Source organism: Pinus tabuliformis, chromosome X (assembly GCF_031772625.1).
Source record: "Pinus tabuliformis cultivar Carrire ecotype Pingquan chromosome X, CPIR1, whole genome shotgun sequence".
Taxonomy (NCBI): Eukaryota; Viridiplantae; Streptophyta; class Pinopsida; order Pinales; family Pinaceae; genus Pinus; species Pinus tabuliformis.
The window spans coordinates 595,032,938-595,045,433 of NC_142308.1; the positions used below are offsets into that span (position 1 = coordinate 595,032,938).

The window sequence follows — 12,496 nt, forward strand, 5'->3', positions numbered from 1 at the left end:
TAAACAATTTTCTTCCACGAAAGAAATTATGACTCTAGATCAGGCAGCCTCTAAATTTCCTTCTTTTATCTTACCCTCTATCAATAACCAGAACAAAGCTCATGTCTTGAAAGAAGTCTCAAAATACCCGCGCATTGAAGAAGATTTATATGCTGCAAATTCCAGTGGGTATATTCTTGATTTAGATAATTCATCCACTCCCGAAGAATCAATCAGGATATGGATTGGTGCTCTGTATCAAATGCAGGTCACCACCAAATTAGATAATCTTTCTATCATGGTCCTAACAGAAAAAAGAATGGCCGGAATTGTATATGATTGGTGGATAGGACCCTCAGATGAAGAAAGACGAGCAGTCATGGAAGCAGGACTGGCTACTCTAGAACTTTTATTGAAAACTCATTTTGTACCTGAGCCAGTAGATGAGAAAAAACAGCTCCTTATAGACTTAAGCCGCATGGAATTAAAAGATTTAAAATATTTTGATCAATTTGGTAAAGATTTTATGGCAAAGGTCTTCAAGGCAAATCTTTCTAATGATATTGCTCAAAAAATTTCATTTTTGTCCAAGCTTCCCAGTAATCTAGGAGATCTAATCATGAAAGATCTCGACATCCAGAATAAAAGAATAGATCAAATCTATTGGGTTGATCTTCTCTTTAGATGTACAGAAAAGGTTAAATACTTGTGCTGGCAAAAGAAAGCACATGATATTACACCTAGTTCAGAGGTCTACAAAACAATGTTGCCCTGGACACCCTTTAAAAAGAAGAAGAAATCAAAGAGATATGGAAAATTTAGACCCAAAAGAGTCTCCAACCCCACAAAGCCTTTCAGAAAATTTAAATTTCTGAAAAAGAGAAAGAATCCAAGAAACAACAATTGTTGTTTTATCTGTAAGCAAGAAGGCCACTTTGCACGTAAATGTCCTAATAATTCCTCTTCCAAATTAAAGGCTTGTGTTGAAATTGAGGAATTTCAAGATGATTGGTCTTTAGTTGCTTCAGAAGATGAAGTTTCTAATGTATATATTTTAACAGAAGCTTTAGAAGATGAAGATATTGGTCATCCCACTATACAAAAAATGAATATTTGTAGTTATTGTTCAGATAGTGATGTTTCTGAAGAATTGCACTATAGTGATCAGACAGACGTAAGTGAAACAGAAGAAACAGAGGAAACGGAAGAAACTGTAAATGTTTCTGAAGATGAGTTTGATGCTACATCAGTTTCTGAAAGATTAAAGCAAACAGGTAAGCAGCCAATCCAAAAATTGCCTGAACTCAATTCTTTTTGTCCCTATAAAAAGAATATTGCTGCCTCTACTACTTTCACAGTCCTAGCGCTTAATAGAGTAGAAGAGAATGCTCTATTAAAAGATATTATAAAAATAAATAGTCTCATCTACATTCCAGTCCAAGTTCAAGTCCATAATGAATGGATAAATGTAGATGCATTTATCGACACTGGAGGTTCTAATAATCTGGGCCGACCCTCCTTGTTTAAATCTATCTGGAAGCCACTCCAAAACATTCTAGTGTCTGAAACTGTTGGAGGATATGTTCAGTTAACACATTATGTGGATAACATTCCTTTGAAAGTTGGGGGAGTATTGTTAAAATCTCTGCTATTCAGCATTTTGATCCATCTGCTAGTTTAATTCTTGGCATGCCTTTTATCAATTATATGTTCCCAGTCACTATCAGCGAAGATAAGCTGATAATCAATTTAAAAAAGAAGGCTATTACTGTGCCTAGATTATCTATAGCCAATTCTGAGGCAAGAAATGAGAATAGTCAAAAGAAAGTTGGTGCGCACAAACCTCTTAAGGACTCCAACAATTGGCAAGAAGTTTTACAAATATATGAGAACGGGATGGAGTCAAAAAATAAACAAAAGGCCTACATTGACCCAAAATGGTTTGCAGAACAGATTGATATGCATAACAAATTATTGGAAAGCTGCTCAAATAATCCCCAACAATTTTGGATAGTAGAAAGTCCAAAACAAGAGATAGTGACTCTACACGACAATGGAATCAAAGGAAAATTAATCCCATGTACCCCTGCAGATGAACAAGAAATAAAGAAACAAATAAGTGAGCTGCTCAATATGAACCTTATTGAACCAAGCATGTCTCATTACTCTTGTCCAACGTTTCTCATTAGAAATCATTCAGAAATAGTCAGACGTAAACTTAGAATGGTGATAAATTATAAACCTCTGAATGCCATAACGCAGGGTTTTCATTACCCATTACCAAGACCAGAAACAATCAAGCAAAAAATTCAAAATAGCAAAGTATTCAGTAAGTTCGATATGAAATCTGGATGCTACCCAATCTAGATCCAAGAAGAGGATAGACACCAAACTTCCTTCACATGCCCTGCAGGTTTTTATCAGTGGAAGGTGGTTCCATTTGGCCTAAAAAATGCCCCTGCATTCTTTCATAGACAAATGGATTTTATTTTCGAGAAGTATGATTTTATTGTAACATGTATTAATGATATTCTTGTACATAGTCTAGATCTTGAAACACATTTCAAGCATCTAGAAATTTTTCTGACTGAAGTTCAAAAGCATGGTATAGTCCTTTTTGAGAAGAAAATGGTTTTATTTCAAGACAATATAGATTTTTTGGGGATCAATGTTGTTAATGGGCAAATTCAAATGCAGCCCCATATTCTTACCAAACTGTCTTAGTTTCCAGATGAATTAAAAGACGCTAAAACAATTCAACGATTTTTAGGTGTCCTGAATTATGTGCACAGATATATTCCTAGATTGTCAGGAAAGACAACCCCGATTAGAAAACATCTTCGAGAAGGATGGTCAGCAGAAGCCACTGCAACAGTTAAAGAGCTCAAATCAGAATGTCAGAAACATCCAAAGCTACAACCACCAGGTGATGGTCTTCTGATTTTACAAACTGATGCTTCTGATAACTTTTGGGCAGCTGTTCTTTTTGAGAAAAGGAAGAATGAAGATGGAAAGGAAGAAGAAATACTTTGTGCATATGCATCAGGTGAATTCTCTCCTAGCCAAAAGAATTATTATATTGTTGAAAAAGAAACTTTAGCAATCTTTAATGGCATACAGAAATTTGAATTATATCTGGCACCAGTGAAGTTTCCGATAAGGCCTAACTCTATGAACTTCAAATATTTCTTATCTGCCAAAATTTCAAGGCAACTTGCTACAGGGAAGATTACTCTCATGGAAGATTTGGTTTCAGCAATTTGACTTTGATGTTGAATGGATACCTGGCAACTCTAATTTTTAGCAGATTCTTTAAATAGAGATATGAATAAAGCTTTTGTCACAATTCCAGGAAGCTTTTTTATAATACCAGGAAAGGGACCTCAAGATGATAATTTCAGAACTTTTGTCGATAGATTTAGACTCCTTGAAAGTCATCCAAATCATTTGACAGAGGAAATCAAGAAAGTTGTAGGTCTGCGATTAAGGAGAAATCAGGGGATTCGACGATGTCAAGCATGGCAGTCTAAAAATGTTGGCATATCTTTGGGACTAGATGCTGATTTGGTAAAAATCTATCCTTTGCCCAACATGCAGGTGAAAATCTATTTTAAAAGCCTATCAGATATGTGGTCTTCTCAATTCACTGAAAATATGATTTGGATCATAAAAGTTGATTGGAGGAGTGGATTTTGCATTAAGTATATATACAGGAGCTCAAATGCTAGATTTAGAAGCCATTCCAATCAAAGTAGACCTAGAAAAATATCTTTTCTCGCTTAGGATTCCTGATATTTTTGAAGAACTAGAAGCATCCTTTTTACAAAGAAATGATGAAAACTATGCCCCTAATGATACTTTCCCTCAATATGAAATTTTTGAAAATTTTGCTGATTGGGAGATCAAGGGAGGATTTTGCAGAAAAAAGCCATCTACTAGGACATCCCAGTGCGTCCAAAGAACTCTACAATACCTAAGGACTTTCTCATCTCCTTGGGATTATCAGAGTTTACGACTCAGAGAAGATATTTCTCCAAATCCTTTTTCGCAGGTTTTCTGTCATGAAATTACAGGAGAAATTAAAACCAGTAATAATATCGAAAGGATTAAACAACTGGCTCTTTGGTTCAAAGATTTTGGGATGTTGAAGCTAATTGAGAAACGACAGGTGTTGCAGCAATTGGATGAACTTCAAGGCGAACCAAAAGTTTTACGCTTTATGATTAATCAAATAGCGTTAATTACAATCAGTATTATTTCAGGAAACTGGAATAATAATGTCGTTCATCTTATCAGTTTATTGCTGTCAAACAAAATTTGTACTTCAATGATTTTTGAACTGGGATGGCAATCAAAAGCATTAATTAATGAAAATTGTAGATTATGGGTGCAACATGCAATTGAAACTTCCACTAATATGTTCCAGATCTTCAAGTGGGAGCTTCTAGATGGCATTGAGTTGGTAGTTCAGCCTTCTCCATCGTTCCGAAAAGTTTTTAAAGATTCCTTTCTAGACATTGATATCAGTCCCTTATCATTTCTAAACAAGTGGGAAAAACAAGAGGTGATGTTTACCCCACAACAACCGAATCTTCACAAAATAAAAGTAAATTAGGATCAAGGACAAACATCAAAAGCATCTCCAGATAACAACAAAACAATACCAGCAGATGCTAAAGGAAAAAGTAAAGTTGAGGAATCTACTTTTCAGGCCTTTCAGGACAGCTATCCAGATGCACAGGATCCGCATGATTTCAGTTGGGACAAAGAATACTCAAAGTTGATGGAATACAACTACCTCATGAGTCTTGAAAGAAAGCATTCGAACAATAGCTATCCTCTGATGATAATGATTATGATTACGATTCTGACCGAAGTCCGAAAGGATACTAGTAGAATCTTTGTACAAAAGAATCTAGACTTAGCTAGCAATGTGATAATGTGATCACATGTTGTAGCTAATGTAATTATTGTACTGGAAAGGTTGAGCAGACACCGTCGGTGAAAGAAAATACCGACAGGACCCTCAATTATTTCCTCTTTATGTCATGTCTTAGAATAGGTTTAGATTCTACTAGGAGATTATAAAAGAGAGATCAATAGAAGGAAACCTACAAGGTTAGACGCAGTGCTTCTTGATTATGATCTCGTATTGTAATCTTTCAAGCTCTGTAATTTTGATCTTTGAATTAATATCGAAACCTACTGGGCCGCCTGTCTAAGGACAGTTTCTGTCATCCGAAAGAACCTAGAACTGTAAGACGAAGGCGTTTGAAGACCCGTGAAGCCAAAGATATGCAGAAATACCAGATTTTACAGACAAACAGGTGTTCAGATGCATAAAAAGGGTTTCGAAGGTCTCAATGCCTTTGGGATCGACCAATACATAGAGATATCCTCCTCTTTCCTTAAGCAATATGAGATAAAACCACTCGGTCAAAATCTCTTTACAATAGCATCAAAGTTACATATATAATGGTTCGTTTTAACAACCAGATCCTAAAACAGAGGCTAAAATTTATTACTGCTATCTGTTTTGCCATTCTCCTCGAGAATCTCCACTACGCTAACTAAATCCTATCTATTCTACGAGGTATTCTCCTCGAGAACCTCCACTACAGCTAACTAATTTAACACTTATTACATCATGATTTAATCCTATATTCTAGTTCTATGCTTAACTAGAAAAACATGGAAGTTGATGGCTAAAGGATCCCACTCCTTTGCTTGTAGATTTTTTTTTTTGGAATAAGTTTGAAGTCTTTTCCCTCCAAGTCTCATGCTCCTGCATCATTTCTCCATTTTAGTTTTTCTTTAGCTCATTGGAAAGAGAATTTGCAGACTGAGCTAGATACTCTAGTATTTGGAGTTAGAACCATTAAAAATACATGATCACTTCGAAAATTGCTTTATCAGCTCATGACCTAAAAATTATAAATTTCAAGACCATTTATAAGATTGTCCTCTTATAAGTAGTACTTGGTTCATAGCCTTTGTTTTCAAATTGTGCATAACAAAGTTTGTTATCATAAGCATTGAAAGAATATTGACTATCACATACCTACTAATTAATGTATAGGCAATTCATATATTAGGGAGTTTGAATAGAAAAAATACATCATTTCCTTTTGTGAAATGTGTGGTAAATATTATTGCTTATTTAAAAATCTTGGTACTTTGAGATTTTAAATTCACCATAAAAACCAAATACATGTTTCTTTTTTATTGGATAGTTTACCCCTAGGTCCAACTTTATTTATGAACTATTATCTTATTACCCCATTATTCATATAGACATGGACATACATGCATCTTTTCAAATTTTAAAATGTACTTAATGCCAATCTTTTCTACCGTGTAAAGATTTGACTTTCTCCACTTCAAAGATTTAAAAGGATAAATTTTCAATGAAATCTCAATCGAATTCAATGTTTCAAATTTCCATATCTCATTTTCCCTTATCTTTCTCCACCCAAACTGATATGCTTTTATCACATTCAAAATGTATAAATACATACAATCTATTTTCTTCTTCTCATTATGAAGAAAGAGGATACAAAAGTTATTCACTAGATTCACACATGCAAAGTTAGAAGCATAAATACTTGGACCCTTTCAAGTTCCATTTGCTAATTCATAATTCTAATTTGTTATAGTGATGACTGCTATTAGTTCTATTTTGAAAAAATAAAAAATTATATATAATATAGTAGGAAGTTGATAGAGAAAATGAATCTCATTTTTCTCAGTTATTGAATAAAAAGAAGGATTTAAAGTTAAAATCAATATTATATGGTTTGTAATAGATTGATTGTTGAGAGATGTTATTATGTTAATAATTTAGTATTAAATTTTAATGAGTGTTTATGGAGTGAAGGTGTAAATTTGTATATAAAATAAGTTGGAAGTATAAATTTTTGCACAAGATAATAAATGAAAGTGTAAAATTTATTATAATATAATTTAATATTATTATGTTAATAAATTAATATAAAATTTAACAAACACATAAGGATGTAAATTTACCATTAGCGTAAACTTATGGATGGTAGAGGAGGAAAACGATGGTGTGTAGGGTGTAAATGTATAAACTTGTACGTAAGTCTATCTCTTCACCAAACATCTAAATATTTCCAATTCAAATCAAAATTATATATATATATATATATATAAATTACAAGTAAAATATGATTGGGCATTATATACTTTAATTGTATAAATTAAATAATAAAATGATTTACAATTAACATCAATATCTTATCTATATTGTTGAAATATATGTTATTAAATTAATAATTTAATATCGAATCTTAATTAGTATAGAGAATTATGATGTAAACATGTAGAAAGTAAAAATGCAAATGCAAATTTGTGTAGATGGAGAAACATCAAATTGTAAAATTTATTAAATTATAATTTGACAATTAAGATAATTATTATTAAATTAATCATTTAAAATTACTTAATTTTTTTTTTATTATTTTTATGTAAAGTTACACATAATAAGGAATCAAAGTTTAATGGTTTTGGAGTATGATTTAAAATTGTTTTTGGCCGGTCGAAAGTCCATAATGTTGAGATTTAAAGAAATAGGTTAATGACCTAACATCTATAAGCATATGATAGGAGTAAGTGCATACCTTTTATTTCTACCATCTAGTAATTCTAGATGATGTGGTTTTTCTTTAATAATGGTAATGAGTCACCTTGCGTTCATCATCAATAACGACAATCTTCACTATTACTTTGACAATCAAATCAGAATAAATTTTTATTACTTTTTAATAATAATAATACTAGATTTTTAATACTATGTCATAGTTGTGCTTTTAAACTATTAGCCATATACTTCCTACTATTAACCATATACTTCTTAATAATACAAAAAGTAAATTTATCATGCACTGGCCTTTAAACTATTAACCATGTACTTCCCAATAATTCAGAAAGTAAACTTATCCATCCATCAATGCGCACAAGTTGTAAATCACCAACTCTGAGAAAAAAATGTAAATGTACGTACATTATAAAGAGATCAAGTTCAACAGATTTGATATGTAACATTGAATTTTTGAAAAACAAACGCTAATAAGAATAGGAGTAGGGGACGGAAGGGATATTTTTGTGGCTGAAACTTACAGGTGGAAAGGAGCAGCCGTAGAGTTGCGGCAGGAGAGGAGAAGAAACGACGAGAATGGTGGAGAAAGATGGATCCCACTGGGGATGCTTGCTAATCGGATATTGATACCTTGTGACGTCATCCTCCTTAGCGATGAAAATTCATTAGCGTGAGAAACCTAGTTGTCATGCATTTTGTATATGTCATATGTGCGTGTGCTGTGTGTCCGGCCCTCTGTATTGTCTATATCTATGGCAGTGCCAGACCCAGTGCCACTGATGAGTCCAGGAGAGATGGATAGGAGCTGGCTCTGGTTAGTGCCACTGGAGAAGGGGCAGGGAAAGGGGCAAGGGCAGGGGTAGGAGCAGTGGAATTGCTTAGATTGAATATGGTGGTGATGATGGAGTTTGGGGATGCTGGTAATGGTGAGGAGTGGGAGGATAATGAGAGCCAGAGAATGGAAATTGACATGGAGAAGGGAAGAGAAACCCATTTCAATGACATCCCAGAGGTGATAATGAGCAACATATTCAGCGCCATCAAGGACACTCGATCGCGGAACCGGATGGCTCTTGTCTGCAGGAAGTGGCATGAAATGGAGAGGGCGACTCGCGTGTATCTGTGCATAAGAGGTAACATAAGCAACAACTTGTACCGGCTGCCCATGTGCTTTCAGTCTGTTACTAAATTGGATCTGTCGCTCTGCTCCCCCTGGGGTTATCCCCCTCTGGATTTCACCACTCCGCACGGTAATTTCATAGGGCATAGGCTCAAACAGGCATTCCCCGGAGTGAACAACATAGTGATCTATGTAAGAAGTGCGAGGAATATAGAGAAGTTGTCCTCTCTGTGGCCTTGTCTTGAGCATGTGAAATTGGTGAGATGGCACAGGCGTGCCATGGATCCTGAGTCTGCAGTCGGTTTGGGAATGGAGCTTAAGCTTCTGATGCAAAATTGCACAGCGTTGAAGAGCCTAGATCTCTCTCAGTTCTATTGTTGGACCGAGGATATACCGCTTGCCTTGCAGGCCGAGCCACATGTTTCGGCCAATTTGTCAAGCCTCAACTTGCTAAAGCTTTCCGCAGAGGGTTTCAAGGCCCAGGAGCTTGCAGCCATATCAGGGGCATGTAGGAACCTTGAGGAGTTGCTTGCCGTTTGTGTTTTTGATCCAAGATACATGGATTGTGTTGGAGATGAGGCTCTTGTTACACTCGCCAGAAACTGTTCTAGGGTCAGAATTCTTCATTTGGTCGATGCCACTGCATTTGAAGCTCTCAGAGGCGATCCGGAAGAGATTTTCTCCAGCGAGAATGCCAAGATTACTCGCCAAGGTCTGGAAAACATGTTTTGGAATCTACCTCTTTTAGAGGATCTTGTGCTGGATATCTCTCACAATGTCGCAGACTCGGGCCCGGCTTTGGAATTCTTAAGCTCCCAATGCAAGAACATCAAGTCTCTGAAGTTGGGTCAGTTTCATGGCATATGCAAGGGCCCTGAACCCGATGGCGTTGCCTTGTGTACAAATTTGGAAGCTCTCTTTATAAAAAACTGTTCTGATTTAAGTGACACGGGCCTCGCAGCCATTGCAGCTGGCTGCAGTCGTTTGGGTAAATTAGAGTTACAGGGATGTAGGCAGATCACTGAGGCTGGTCTCAACTTTTGTACTAGTCGACTTCGTAAAACTCTTGTAGAGGTCAGGGTTTCATGTTGTAAATATCTTGATACTGCTGCCACTTTAAGAGCCCTTGAACCAATATGCGAGAGCGTGAGAAAGCTGCATATTGATTGCATTTGGGATAAGTCCATTCTCGATCAAGAAATTGCTTCTCCTAGTCGGAGGTTGAATCCAGTTGGATCTTCTGCCATTTCCACAAGGGAAATGGCTAGCTATGGTATGGGAAAAAACCATCTAGTTTCTGCTGGAGATTGCAATATCAACAGATGGGACCAGAATCCAGAGAGTGCCTGGGGGCCATCCTTGCAGTTGGCTCCTCCTCAGTTTTGCCCTGACCTCAACTGCGCAAATTTCGATTTTGGTTCAAGCCCTTCGGATGTACCGATGACAAATTGGGGCCTGGATCTTAACCTTACTGCAAGCTCATGCTCATGGCCTTCAGAAAGTTCTGAGGAAAGAGGCTGTTTGCCTAGAGAAAATTTCTTCGAAGGACATGAAAAACCGAATTCCCTTGGTTCTGACAGGTACGTGCCTTCCGATGGTGTCATGTTTAGAGGCATGGATGTGAACGGAAAAGCTCCACAGATGGAGCGACTGTGTCATTCCAATACCGGCACAGTTTCGGATTCGTCATCCACGGAATTTGTGGACTTTTTGGGGATAAATGACAAGCATCAAGAATGGCAGAAACTTGGAGCAGATATTAATTATGGTATGGAAGTGATGGTCAATTCATCTCAAATATGGGGTGTAACAGGGGAGGCTAGTAAAAGAACCTCCTCAGCAAACTTAGAAGATGAGCAGTCATGCAAAAAGAAATGCATGTACAACTTAAATGGTGCTAGAGACTGGATAGAGATCCCCAACCAATACAGTTATAGTGATTCGAGCAGTCATATCAGATCTACAACCTGGAAAAATCTGCAATTCTTGTCATTGTGGATTCCCGTAGGAGAGCTGTTGTCACCTCTTGCAGCAATGGGTTTAAAAGTATGCCCAGTGCTTGAAGAGATTAGTATCCAAGTAGAAGGGGATTGTAGGCTCTGCCCCAAACCAAGAGAGCGTGCATGTGGTTTAAGTTCACTGGCATGCTATCCTTCTTTGTCAAAGCTCGAGCTCAATTGTGGTGAGGTAATAGGTTTTGCATTGAGCGCACCTGCTGGGAAGATGGATTTGAGCCTGTGGGAACGATGGTACCTCAATGGTCTTCGAGAACTACATCTGTCAGAACTGAATTACTGGCCTCCACAGGATAAGGATATGAATCGGAGAGGGCTTTCACTTCCAGCTGCAGGTCTTCTTTCAGAGTGTGCAGCTCTTCGGAAACTCTTTGTTCATGGAACTTGTCATGAACATTTCATGATGATGTTTATTCGCATTCCAGACTTAAGAGATATACAGTTGCGGGAGGATTATTATCCAGCCCATGAAGATGATACAAGCACTGAGATGCGTACTGATTCATGCAGGCGTTTCGAGGAAGCTCTAGCTAGTCGTGGATTTACTGACTGAAATTAGGTTTTGTGAAACAGGGTTTATTTTTGATTAATCTTTCCAAGGTCAACTGTGGAGTTTCAGAGGAAGTAGTATTGTATGATCCTCGTGAAATAACAGCCAGAAGGTAGAGCCTGCTGTGGTGTGCACGACTTGCAAGACAATAACCAGAAATTTGTATGTCAAAGCATCAGAAGACATACAAAAGGATCACTGCCTTTCGATGTCAGGGGTCTCAGCCATGGATTTTAATATTAATTGTGTCAGTGAAAACTTCTGCCTTGATATTTGGTTCGAGTAATTGGAGATAAAGACTGATTCTTCTTTTAAAACCATTTGGCTGAAGACTCTCTGAAATGAAGTATAGAATATTACAGTATGTCCACTCACTCTTCCAGGTTTTCCCCGATGGATTTATGTTCAGGTGCAGCATTCCTCGTGTACTGTGTCAGTGGTCATACTTCCATTGGAATGTATCTTTCATGAGATTCACTGTTGTTTTGGTGAAGGGGAATCATATGTCAATCCCAATAGGCTGCTGAGGACACAGTAGAACCTAGATTATTTAGTGTAGATGTACCCATTGTATCAATGTCAAATGTCTTATACTCATTTGATTTTATTGACTGGTCCACACTTGTAACCGCTTCCTTGTTTCAACTGTTGCTCTTTTGTCCACGGTTGAAAATGTAATTGATGGGAGAAATAACAAGATAATGAAATACTTGCCTTCATATTTGAACCAGTAAAAGTTCAGCTGTTTTACAAGGAAAAAGTGTCTTACTATCATACTCTGTTCCATTAGCATAAATCACCAGTGTACAGGTTCCTGACCTTAACTTCAAGGCCGAAGATCAATTCAAGAAGAGTCATCTCTTTGCAATTTTTAAAGCTGGTCTTCATGTCTTTATATAATATAATGCTCTCTCGTTTGTACTCTTCTCGTTGATGGGATCTCTAAAAGTATAAGTTGCACTGTCCCAGGGACTCTTACCTTGCTTCTGCAAATGTGATAGAACCTTTAGATCTGAAAAAAAAAAAAAAAATGTAAAATAACCTTTTTCACCCAAAATTTCTCTTGAATATTTTTAGTTGGTTTTCATGGTTTATTTGGAGTTCCCTGACATCATTTCCACATATTCGAATGATTGAGCAGCATTCGATGAAGGTGATCTACAGGCACTAGATCAACCCCACTTCTCACTGCCACTGCTACGTAGAGAGGTATA

The 12,496-nt window shown here is 36.7% G+C and overlaps 1 protein-coding gene across 1 annotated transcript; it reads left to right on the plus strand.

Annotated features, from left to right (window-relative positions):
* Positions 1-8,095: 8,095 nt before the first annotated feature.
* On the plus strand, positions 8,096-12,018 carry LOC149141422 (F-box protein MAX2 homolog A-like). Its single transcript, XM_089453339.1, has one exon. It carries the CDS (start codon positions 8,487-8,489, stop codon positions 11,283-11,285), a length of 2,799 nt encoding a protein of 932 aa, XP_089309465.1. The 5' UTR covers positions 8,096-8,486; the 3' UTR covers positions 11,286-12,018.
* Positions 12,019-12,496: the final 478 nt, after the last annotated feature.

Coding starts and splice junctions, on each gene's coding strand:
- LOC149141422 (XM_089453339.1), top strand. CDS start 8,487: ATGGTGGTGATGATGGAGTTTGGGGATGCTGGTAATGGTGAGGAGTGG.